Source organism: Eleutherodactylus coqui, chromosome 3 (assembly GCF_035609145.1).
Source record: "Eleutherodactylus coqui strain aEleCoq1 chromosome 3, aEleCoq1.hap1, whole genome shotgun sequence".
NCBI lineage: Eukaryota > Metazoa > Chordata > Amphibia > Anura > Eleutherodactylidae > Eleutherodactylus > Eleutherodactylus coqui.
This window is the reverse complement of record NC_089839.1, coordinates 236837915-236850631: the sequence shown is the minus strand read 5'-3', so window position 1 is coordinate 236850631 and position 12717 is coordinate 236837915. Positions and strand designations below refer to the sequence as shown.

The following is a 12717-nucleotide window of genomic DNA, read 5'->3' as shown; positions in this document are numbered from 1 at the left end:
CTCCCCTGCTCCCCGCCGCGACTCACCTGTCAGCCGCAGCAGTCCCCGAATCTTTAAGGACGAGCAGGGAGATACTCGTCTAAAGCACATTACTCGAGCGAGTAGTGCTTTAGCGAGTATACTCGCTCATCCTTAGTCAGAAATAATATTTGTGTAGAGGGGAGGAGAGGGACCCATACCTATCTCTAGAATTGCACACTTGTAATCTCAATTTGGCTCAACTCCTCCATCTCTCCTCTATGTGACTTGGCCGGGATTATGGAAACAACCAAACTGGCCATTCTGTGTTGTTTCCTTAACTCCTATAGAAGTGAACTGCAGTTGTGTAAAAAGTATAGTACAGTAAGCTACGTTATTTCCACATCTTGCAAGTAACAGAAACAGTGTAAGTGACTGTTATGCTATCTCTGGAACACCTATTTACTTCTATGGGATTTACAGAAACAGTGTGGCCAGTTTGGCTGATTCCATAATCCTGGCCACTGGTGACCGCGGAGAGGAAATGGGTATTCTCTTATCAGTCATAATTGCCTGAAATCGGAATACTCCTTAAGGCCTTAGTCAGACGGGCGATTTTTCGCGCGATTTGCGGATCGCATGACGGATGCGCATCCGCAAATCGCGTGACCGGTGCGCGCAAGTCGCCCGCAAATCGCCCGAAAATCTGCTCCTAGCCGCGTTTCATTAGAAACGGGCCGGAGCTGTCCAGCGCATTGCATTCAATGGAGACGGCAATACAGCCGTCTCCATTGAAAGCAATGCGCTGCGGGCGAGCCCGGGATGAATTGTCGGTAAGGGCTTAAATATATAAGCCCTTCCCTGCAATCCATCCTAAAATGTGTTAAAATAAAAAAAAATTGTATACTCACCTTCTGCCGGCAGCCGGAGCTCCGTGCGGCCGTCCTGCAGTGGGTGTGAAGGGGGTGTGAGTCAGACCTGCCCCCTGATTGGCTCAGCGCTGAGCCAATCAGAGGCATGCCTCACTCACACCCATTCATGAATTCATGAATGGATGTGAGTCAGACCTGCCCCTGATTGGCTCAGCGCTGAGAGGCAGCAGTCACTCACCCATTCATGAATGGGTGTGTGAGTGTTTTCAGCCTCTGATTGGTCAGGGCTGTGACCAATCAGAGGCAGATCATTCAGCAGGCGGGGATTTTAAAGCCCCGCCGGCTGAATAGTGCCAAGAAGCAGTTCAGGAGAACTGACAGCGGCCGCGGCTGGAATCCGGCTGCAGCGAAAAGGTGAGTATACAATTTTTTTTTATTTTAACACATTTTAGAATGAATTGCAGGGAAGGGTTTATATATTTAACCCCTTCCCGACAATTCACCCCGCGCACGCCGGCAGCCCATTGCTTTCAATGGAGCGGCTGTATTGCCGCTCCATTGAATTCAATGGGCAAACATCGTTCTTCTCTGTCGCAGCTGTTACAGCTGTGGCAGAGAAGAATGATTTGTCTTCTATATGTTCTCAATGGGGTCGGCGCTGCTGCCGCCGGCCCCATTGAGCGCATATAGAGAAGAGAACAGGAATCGCAGATCGCAGATAGGTGCGATCTGCGATTTTTTGTTCTATAATTTATCAGACGAGCGCATAAAAAGCGCTCATGTGTCCGATACCATTGCAAAGCAATGGTTTTATAAAATCGCCGGACGCATGCGCATGCGCAAATCGCGCGAAAAATCGCCCGTCTGACTAAGGCCTTAAGCCAACAATTGTTTCTTTTAAGTTGCTTCACACATAGCAAAAATGAATAGCACTAATATAATTCACCAACAATTCTCTCCATCGTTTTTCTAGATCTTCCCTTGATCATGGCATTGTACTCTTTCAGAGACCTTTCAGCGATTAGTTCACTATTATAGTAAAATTTAATATTAAGTGAGGTTTTGTGAGGGACGTCAATGACAGATAGCAACTTTAGGAGCATAGATTAAAAATTAACAAACAGTCAAGATAACAAAGTGAGGACTGATAAGGTGAATGAGCTTAAAGGTAGTCATACACATTTGATCATCCTGACCGTTTAATGATTACTAGTAATTATTAGGACATTATAGTCCCAGTATTTCTGGTGGCACATCACACTCACAGTAGCTTGATTACCACAAAAGACAAACACAGCTTGGCTCTTACCACAGCAGTGACATCACCACAGGTCCTTCAGCCCATCGGATCTCTGTGGTGGAGGTTGGTCAATGTGTTCTGTCAGGACTGCTGAGTTGTGTAGGAAATTATAGTACCAGTGTTTCTGGTGGTGCAATGCGCCACACAGCTCTGCTACATGGTACATGCACACACACAGCTCTACTACACCCCACACATCACAAACACAGCTTGATATATTAACAAGATTCATTTTATTTTATTTTTTTTAAATACATCAGACCTCAGCATGGCAGCTGGCAGCTAGACAAAAAGTGTTGGAGCATTGCCCTGGTGCACCCTGGTTCCAGTACATACCTGATAGCCAACGAACAAGTATATTCAAGCCGTACCAAGATAAATAGAAAAAAACAAAACATTCTGGTTTCTGCACTATTTTTTTGGTAATCTCACTAACTTTAAAGGCAATTCATTTTTTTCCTATGCTACAATTAGCTGATCCCCAGGAAGACAATTGCTGGCCTACGATCGCCATAGTGAAGTGCAATACCCATACATGAGATGAAGCGTTACCGACAGGCAGACCTTTCCTAGTGTTCAAATCAGAAAATATGGGATATGAAATGGTTTGTCATTGAAATACTGTATGCAGTCATTATCATTATTACTGTTATTATTCTTCCTACATACGCTTCAGAAATTCAGAAAACAGGAGGAAAAAAAAGCAGCTGAAATATTTTAAACTACACCCTGTTCTCAAACGTACTGAGCAAGTAATTTTTTCCTGAATCTTGCCAGAGAAAAATCATTACCGTTACAATTTTATTTTTCCAGCAGGAGGTTTAAATCCTGTCTGTGCAAGATCATATTTTCTGAGTTCTCATCCCTCTAAAGAAACTTTTGCAAATAATGATGGTAGTTTGGAAAAAATGTAAGACAGAGTCATAGAAATGATAGCAGCAGGGGGTTTTACACCAGGGTTTTTAAATTGCACCACCTCTGTCTTTAGTATTACATCTTATTAGAAGTATGTCCCTCTTCCCTGCACAATTCTAACTTTAGCAGCATGCTTCAGAAATAAGAGGTTCCGCAGTACAGTAATGTCTATAAAGCTCCAGTGGCTAAATATATATTCCAGCTCAGATATTACTGCAAATGCCACATTTGTGCCATTGTTGGAACATGTTTTTACAAATGTTGTGAAAAGAACAACTTTACAGACTCGGAGGAATCAGATTGTATATATTTTATTTCTCAGAAAAGTTTTCTTTAGAATAGTTGATCTATTCTTTCTGCGGTGCAGCTGTTACTGTGTGGGCATTATTAGTCCAGGATTACTTCTTGGTGTCCAAAATATTTCCATTTAAAAACCATTCAAACATAAGTTTCAAATTTATCACTACAATGATTTCGGCTATATGTAAATCTTCGGCATTGCCTCTGACTAACAGTCATGTGATCAGTGCATGACTAGTTGGTACCTGGCTGGAGTAGGATACAATGTTAAGACTGATTGGTGAGAACATGCTGTATATTTAGATTTTTTTTTAACTATGTCTTATTGGTCATTGCAAAGCTGATGGTCCAATATTCATCACGTCTCTAGCTAGAGAGATGATAACTAAGATATTATATTTAGTTCATAATTATTAGCTGCTAAATAATGCACATTAGCGGTTAGTCAATAATTTCCATTTGCGCTAATGATATACCTTTTTATCTAAGAATAGCTGTCATTTGACCCATTTTCCTACTTTAGGGCTCAGTCAGATGAGTGATTTCTTTTGCACGCCTACGTGCACAAAAAAATTCGCTCCACACATGTTGAAAATGCGTGTAACTGCAACTCCATGCCCATTGGATGTAATGAATGACTGAGCGCTGCCTCTGACTGGCTGAGCACTGTGACCAATCACAGGCAGTGCTCAGCTGTCATTCAATGAATGGCTGAGTGCTGCTTGTGATTGGTTCAGTGCTCAGCCAATCAGACACAGCCCTTTCAGGAGGCGGGGATTTCTAAATCCCCGTCAGGAGAAGAAGCTTTAGAAGAGTGCCGGTATCAGCGAGAAGTCACGCCAGAGCCCCAACAGCGGCGGAGAGGTGATGTAATTTTTTTTCCAGCAACTAGGGATGATTTTTCAGGGAAGGGCTTATATTTCAAGCCCTTCCCCGAAAATCACTGCAGGGGTTGCCTGCATCCCATTGTTTTCAATGGGGCTGGCAACAATATTGCCGGCCCATTGAAAGAAATGGTATGGCATCGTGGTCCTTTGCCATAGCTGTCAAGGCTGTGACAGCTGTGGCAGTGGATGAGGGTAGTCCCCACTGCGAATCTTTACGCGTAGCACGGACTTTCCCGTTTCATGGATGTCCTATCTTTTGCAAGTGCGAGTATTTTGCGCATGTAAAAGGCAGACATGTGAATACACCATAGGAAATCAATGGTTCTATCAGACATGCTTTTTTTTGCGCATACAGGCACGCTCAAAACAACGCTCGTCTGACTTTGCCCTTACAGTCAATTTGCGTAAATGATCAATACGTTTTTAAACAACTTGTGCTTATGAGATAGCTAATGTGATAACTAGCAAAATTGCACATTGCTTTGTTTATTAAAATGTTTTAGTCCTGAAAAATCACTTTAAAGTGCTGGCCACTAGGGGTCTCTGTTCTGATTTGCTGTCCACTGCCTGTTGTCAAGTGATGCCTATCTCTAGTAATAGAGATAGCAAGAAGGAAGGCGGGAAGTAGAGGAGGATGGTGACTTTTGCTGCTCATAGAATTCTATCGAGAGATGAGGGGAGCTTCTAGAGGAAAATAAACTTGCACACAGATGTGCAGCTGCTAATAGTGAGTTATTTACTGTGTTACCAGCTACCGGTGCCCAGCTAAGAGGTGTGCAGTTAAAAATAAATGCAGTACATCTTGCCCCAGTGTCTAGTGGGTTAAGACTGGTGTATGCCAACTTCAATGTTAGGGCGCCCACCCACTGGCGATTTTTTTTCCTTTGCGTTTTTTCTCAAGAGCAATTAGTTTTGAATGTACTCCTGTCCACTGGCGTTTTTTTTTTCAGTCCGTTGCAATTTTTAATATAGGAACTGTCAGTTGCATATGTGTCCTTATTTTTCTGTTAATGCACCCATGAATGTCAATGTAAATTAACGGAAAAAGCCGCGAAAATGCCGCGAAAATGCCGCGAAAAACGCGCCGAAAACGCTGCGTTTTTCACGCACGAAAATCGCAAACGCCAGTGGGTGGGCGCCCTTAATAAACGTTCCTCTATGTGCTGCACGCAATAATAAACACATTAATACACTTCATAAATGTGTTTGCAGACATACTTGCTGAATTTATGTGTCTTTTCCAGTTCTGTTTACAAAAGATGAGTGGACCATAGTGAGATGCACCTAATGTATGAAGAGGTGTGTGCCTTTTATACACTAGGCCCATTCTGCGCCTATGAGAATCCTGTTACGGCCGTCATCTGAAAGGCTGGTCTTAACAAATTCCCGCCACAATGTAGAAAATAATTAATGCCAAATGGAGCTCTGCCTTATTATTATAGTGAACCATAAGTAACAATTTATTAAAAAAAACTGTAGGGTCAATTCAAAATTAAAAACACTAATAGATTTTATTATTCAATATGAACAAAAAATATCACTAAAACTCTGAAATCTGTAACACAATCTATGAGTGAATAAGAAAAAACAACAGGATAATCTAGAAACGGGCTATAAAACTAATTTTAATGGAACGTGACTGAAATGAGCTTGTGAATGTATTTAGTGACAGCAGATAATGTTTTCTGTTTCTTTTTTCAGGTATACTAAAGGCTATCCTCCCAATTCACCATATATAGGCAGCTCACCAACTTTTTGTCATCTGTTGCCAGAAAAAGTTCCATTTTGCTGTTTACGGCTAGATAAGGTAAGAGGAAAAAACTTGCAAAACTTTAATATAGTAGTGAAACAGTGTGACTAATATGGGACAGAGTTTGAAATCTTCCAGAGCATCATTAAGCCATCTGTTCTGAGACGTATTATTTGCTTTAATTCATTCAACAATTCTTCATCCTTATTTGAACCTAATTTAGTAAGGCTAAAAAAAGCGTTGGTGAGGGCGCGTACAATGTTGTGGGAGACGTGGTCGTGCAGGGCTGGGACAGCACATCGGGAAAAGTAGTGGCGACTGGGAACTGAGTAGCGCGGGGCCGCCGCCGCTATCATACTTTTGAAAGACTCCGTTTCCACAAGCCTATACGGCAGCATCTCCAGGCTGATCAATTTGGCTATGTGCACGTTTAACGCTTGAGTGTGCGAGTGCGTGGCGGCGTACTTGCGCTTGCGCTCAAACACTTGCGCTAGCGACGGCTGGACGGTGCACTGACAGACATTGGTGGATGGGGCCGAGGACAGCGGAGGTGAGGGTGTGGGTGCAGGCCAGGAGACAGTAGTGCCTGTGCCCTGAGAGGGGGGTTGGATCTCAGTGGCAGGTTGGGGCACAGGGGGAGAGGCAGCGGTGCAAACCGGAGGCGGTGAACAGCCTTCGTCCCACCTTGTGGGGTGCTTGGCCATCATATGTCTGCGCATGCTGGTGGTGGTGAGGCTGGTGGTGGTGGCTCCCCGGCTGATCTTGGCGCGACAAAGGTTGCACACCACTGTTCGTCGGTCGTCTGCACTCTCAGTGAAAAACTGCCAGACCTTTGAGCACCTCGGCCTCTGCAGGGTGGCATGGCGCGAGGGGGCGCTTTGGGAAACAGTTGGTGGATTATTCGGTCTGGCCCTGCCTCTACCCCTGGACACCGCACTGCCTCTTGCAACCTGCCCTGCTGCTGCCCTTGCCTCCCCCTCTGAAGACCTGTCCTCAGTAGGCGTAGCAAAGCAGGTGGGGTCAGTCACCTCATTGTCCTGCTGCTCTTCCTCCGAATCCTCTGTGCGCTCCTTTCTCGGATTTACTGCCCTTACTACTACCTCACTGATAGACAACTGTGTCTCATCGTCATCGTCCTCCTCACCCACTGAAAGGTCTTGAGACAGTTGCCGGAAGTCCCCAGCCTCATCCCCCGGACCCCGGGAACTTTCCAATGGTTGGGCATCAGTCACGATAAACTCCTCTGGTGGGAGAGGAACCACTGCTGCCCAATCTGAGCAGGGGCCCGAGAACAGTTCCTGGGAGTCTGCCTGCTCCTTAGAATGTGTCATTGTAATGGAGTGAGGAGGCTGGGAGGAAGGAGGAGCAGCAGCCAGAGGATTCAGAGTTGCAGCAGTGGACGGCGCAGAACTCTGGGTGGACGATAGATTGCTGGATGCACTTTCTGCCATCCACGACAGGACCTGCTCACACTGCTCATTTTCTAATAAAGGTCTACCGCGTGGACCCATTAATTGTGCGATGAATGTGGGGATGCCAGAAACGTGCCTCTCTCCTAATCCCGCAGCAGTCGGCTGCGATACACCTGGATCAGGAGCTCGGCCTGTGCCCACACCCTGACTTGGGCCTCCGCATCCTCGGCCGCGTCCACGTCCTCTAGGCCTACCCCTACCCCTCAGCATGCTGTATTACCAGTAATGCAGAAACAGAACGCTGTAATTAAATGTGCCGCTTATTGGCCTGTGGTTGGAGGCTGACTTCACTTACGGAACGCCAGGAAATAATTTTGCGCAAGCCTGCTGTAACACTTAGCTGGCTGCGTATGAATTTGAAGGACTACTTCACCCAGCAGAGACCCAGAACACTGAGGACAGTCACAGGCAGCCCAAATAGATTTTTTTCCCCAAATGTTTTTGCAAAGGCCCACTGCCTATATTCAATCAATATGTCTTCTGTCCCTGCCTAAGTGCTTCTGGCTCTGGAGTATGTCAAAGTACTGCAGAGTGTTGCACTGTGAACTGCAATACAGCGGTGATTTAACAGTCCAGACAGAGCCAGGAAATAATTTTGCGCAAGCCTGCTGTAACACTTAGCTGGCTGCGTATGAATTTGGAGAACTACTACACCCAGCAGAGACCCAGAACACTAAGGACAGTCACAGGCAGCCCAAATAGATTTTTTTTCCCCAAATGTTTTTGCAAAGGCCCACTGCCTATATTCAATCAATATGTCTTCTGTCCCTGCCTAACCACCACTTCTGGCCCTGGAGTATTACTGCAGGGTGCAATGCTCTGCACGGCCGATATACAAAAAAAAAAAAATGTGCAACACTGCAAAAAGCAGCCTCCACAGTACTGCACACGGTTAGATGTGGCCCTAAGAAGGACCGTTGGGGTTCTTGAAGCCTAAAATACTCCTAACACTCTCCCTATAGCAGCTCCACCAAGACAGCACTTTCCCTCCTCTATGTCAGAACGCATCTGTGGCGAGCCGCGGGAGGGGCCGATTTTTATACTCGGGTGACACCTGATCTCGCCAGCCACTCACTGCAGGGGGGTGGTATAGGGCTTGAACGTCGCAGGGGGAAGTTGTAATGCCTTCCCTGTCTTTCTATTGGCCTGAAAAGCGCGCTAACATCTCAGAGATGAAAGTAAAACTAACCCGAACATCGCTTGGTACTCGTCACGAGTAACGAGCATCTCGAACACGCTAATACTCGAACGAGTATCAAGCTCGGACGAGTACGTTTGCTCATCTCTAATTATGATGCAATCACGGACTTGATATCTCTTTTCCAAACTGATATTCTTAATATAAATTGCGATTTGCTTATTCATAAGATCTTTGAGAAAGGCTTCCCCTGTAAGGGAATCATTTCCAAACTATAGCATATACCCACATATGATAGTGAGCACCCCTCAAATATCACCAGTTGGGTGAAGGATCTCGACACTCTATTCTCACAAAAAGAAATTAAGACCATCTTAAAGAACTCACATTCAAATTTAAAGGGGTTGTCTCACGAAATCAAGTGGGGTTATACACTTCTGTATGGCCATATTAATGCACTTTGTAATATACATTGTGCATTAAATATGAGCCATATAGAAGTTATTCACTTACCTGCTCCGTTGCTAGCGTCCTCGTCGCCATGGTTCCGTCTAATTTCGGGGTCTTCTTGCTTTTTTAGACGCGCTTGCGCAGATGGGTTTTTTCCCTTCGGCTCTGCTCGGCAGCATCGACGTTTTGGCTCCGCCCCCTTGTACGCGTCATCGTGTAGCTCCGCCCCATGACGTGTGGCGGTTCCAGCCTCCTGATTGGCTGGAATCGGCACGTGACGGGGGCGGAGCTACGCAATTATGCGTACAAGGGGCGGAGCCAAAACGCCGATGCTGCCGAGCAGAGCCGAAGGGAGAAAACCGCACAGCGCAAGCGCGTCTAAAAAAGCATTAATAATATATTAGGAACAACATTATAAAATTATTTCCAGGTGGTACAAAACCCCAGAGCTGCTACATAAATTCGATCCAAACTATTCCTCGATTTGTTGGAGATGTCTCAAAGCGGAAGGTACACTATCACATATTTGGTTCTCATGTTCATCTCTACATCCTTTCTAGCGCGAAGTACAGAGGATATTAAGTCACATCTTTAAATATGAAGTAATACTTACACAAAACTTATTCTACTCAACATCGTTCCCCTTAGGAAGCGAGAAAAAGAAGCATACTGTTCCCATTCCCTTTAGACACAGCTAAAATCTTAATTCCTAGACGCTAGAAAGATACTAATCCCCCAGTATTCAAGAATGGCTTAACGAAATCTGCACACTAAGCAGTCTAGAAAAAAACAGATGTTCTCAAGGAGGAAAAATGGAGCAATACCTCAAAATATGATCTGATTGGCTCTTCTATTGTAACAAATAGTTTCCACATCCCACCTACTCTTACCTTCCAGTCAATATATCTCCCCAATTTTATTAATAAAGAATTTAAATAGAAAAAATTCCTTTTTTAACCTTTACAACTTCCTCAGATGAAGAATTGCCAGGTCTCACTTCTTATGGAAGAAAGCCTTTTATGTTGGTATAGAAAGTGTCTTTTATCTAGACCAATGCTTCTCAAACTGTTTGGCTGGCCTCACTAATGAGGCATCTTCTACTGCTTTGATAAAGTGCAGCTGGGGATGCACTTTAGACAGGAGTCATGATAAACTACATTTGTTTTTTTTTCTGGCCAAAGAAATCTCTGGTTTAGGAAAATAATTGACTCATATTGTGCTTATTTTAAAGTTATACTTTGTTTAGGAGACAAGGATTGCAGCACTCTGAAGGCTAGCAATGTTAGTTCCACCAGTGGGAACATATTATGCTAAGAAGATATGCAGTAGCTGTAGTGTATTAGGTTTAAGACTGCAAATATAAATGAGTTAAAGTTTTAGTAGGGTACTCAAAAACAAGAGAAAATAAACACTAATAGATTTAATTATTGCCTATATCGGCATTGTCTAATTTTTAGATAAATACACAATTTGTGTTCTGCTTCTTTTTGGACATATTTTACGTGTTCCACAAGAATCATAATGCCTTTATATTTATCTGACTTTACTTTAGTCCTATTCGTTTCTGTTGATTGCACAGTATATCTTCTGGCCCAACAAATTTCCCAATCATTAAGTGCCGTATATACTCGAGTATTAGCCGACCCGAGTATAAGCCGAGTCAATAAGTTTTACCACAAAAAAATGGTAACATTTATTGACTCGAGTATAAACCTAACTATACTTGAGTATACACTGGGTAAAAAAAAACAACAAACCTCCATGCTCCCCTCTCAGCCGGCGTCTGTGTCTGTGTGGCAACCTGCGTGAATTCTCCCAGCTGTCATCCCTGCCGTCCTCTCTGCTCAGCTCTGTCATCTCTGTCGGTGCTGTGTAAGTAAGCGCTGTGATTGGATTGAGTGCCACCCAATCACAGCCAGCACTCGATCCAATCACAGAGCTTACTTAGACAGCGCTTACAGTGGGGGATTTGAAAGCCGAGCAGGGAGATGACAGCGGGGAAAATTCTACAACAGCATGTGATTGGCTGTGAATGTTCGAGCGCTGGCTGTGATTGGCTGGCGCTCGATCCAATCACAGCGTTGACGGCGGGGGATGACAGAGCCGAGCAGAGAGGACGGCAGGAGATGACAACAGGGAGATTTTCAGCAGCTTGCCGCATCGCTGCCAGGAATGCAGGAATTCAAGCAGCTTTCCGCACCACCGCTGGGGACACAGATGCAGGCTGGGAGGTAAGTATGACTCGAGTATAAGCCGAGGGGGGCTTTTTCAGCACAAAAAAATGTGCTGAAAAACTAGGCTTATACTCGAGTATATATGGTAATTCATAGCTGGTCTTCTATTGAAATCTTCATTAATGAATGGGGAATTTTCTCAAGTTGAGTTCTGAAACAAGAAGAAATGTCTCTACTTCTTTTACCTTGATATTTCCTCCCCTACAAAGCGTAAAAAGCACATTGGGAGCACACAACTCTAAACAGTCATGTGTAATGTGCATTCAATAGCCCTTCAACTACAGCTTTAAAAACATGTACTTCTCTGTGTTCTACTGATCCGCACCATAAATCTGTGTACTTCAGGATATTTTTCTTTTTCTACTGCATTGACCCATTTTTTTCCACATTTATCAATTTCTCTTGCTTCTGTTCTCCATCATCTTTATTGACTGCACTATATTCCGTGCATACAATGCTAGCATCTAGAGTTTGTTTGTGAAAACATACAGTATTTATTAGTATGTTGGCACATTGCTTTTAATAATTTCCAAGGTAACGTTTTGTTGATAAACAATAACTAAAAATTAAATAAATTAAATACTTCACCAAACTAAAACACTTAATTTATTTCTTCAGGGTTGTCAGCATAATTATTATGAAGACGCTAAAGCCTATGGTTTTAAAAATAAAATCATCATTGTTGCAGCTGAAACAGCAGGCAATGGACTGTACAATTTCATTGTTCCACTTAGAGCTTATTACAGACCAAAGAAGGAGCTTAATCCAATCATACTACTGCTGGATAATCCGTAAGTGCTGAGAAATGATTATATATTAGACATTAAGTCTGAATTTTGAGAACTTGTAAAGGCCACCTGATAAAAAATGTTTCCTTCATGTATATGTTCATCTCAATATCTTTTAATGAAACTTGATCTAATGGTCTTGTATGAACAATTGAAATCTGATGAGGTACATTGGGTATGATGGAAAACAGTTCTTAAAGTGCTCTTTCACTTTTATTTACGATGTACCTTTGTTTTCAAAGTATACATTATAGATGAGATTTCCTATAATACTTTCATTAGGCAACCTTCTCCTACTAAAATCAGAAGCATTTTCAGCTACTGAAAGTCAGCCTTAGGAAAGATAAGTTATAACAAAAATAATTTAATGTAACAGTAGGTCTTGCCTGGAAAAGCTACAGGCACCGGGGAAGAGAATATGAGAGAAGCTGATGATAATCCAGTAGGAAAACATACAGAGCAGCTGACTTAGTATCTACTGCATTTGGGTTTGAAATATAGGATTGATAACAAATGTAAATGAATTTAGGCTGGGGCTTTTGGTCACCCGTGAGCCATTGTAAAATTGTAGTATTACCTGATTCTCATACAATATTAATGTTTACCGGGGGGTAGGAGTTTACAAGAATTCCAAACAGTCATTGTAATGTTGC

At 43.4% G+C, this 12717-nt stretch overlaps 1 protein-coding gene across 3 annotated transcripts in view; it reads left to right on the top strand.

Moving 5' to 3' along the window:
- The window catches only part of LOC136619984 (potassium channel subfamily T member 2), a 591696-nt gene that overhangs the window by 427933 nt on the left and 151046 nt on the right, over positions 1–12717 (top strand). For all 3 annotated transcript variants that reach the window (XM_066594713.1, XM_066594712.1, XM_066594711.1), the window contains 2 exons: positions 5934–6039; positions 11895–12067. In XM_066594713.1, coding sequence (XP_066450810.1) covers positions 5934–6039; positions 11895–12067 — 279 coding nt within the window. The remainder of the gene's footprint in view (positions 1–5933; positions 6040–11894; positions 12068–12717) is intronic.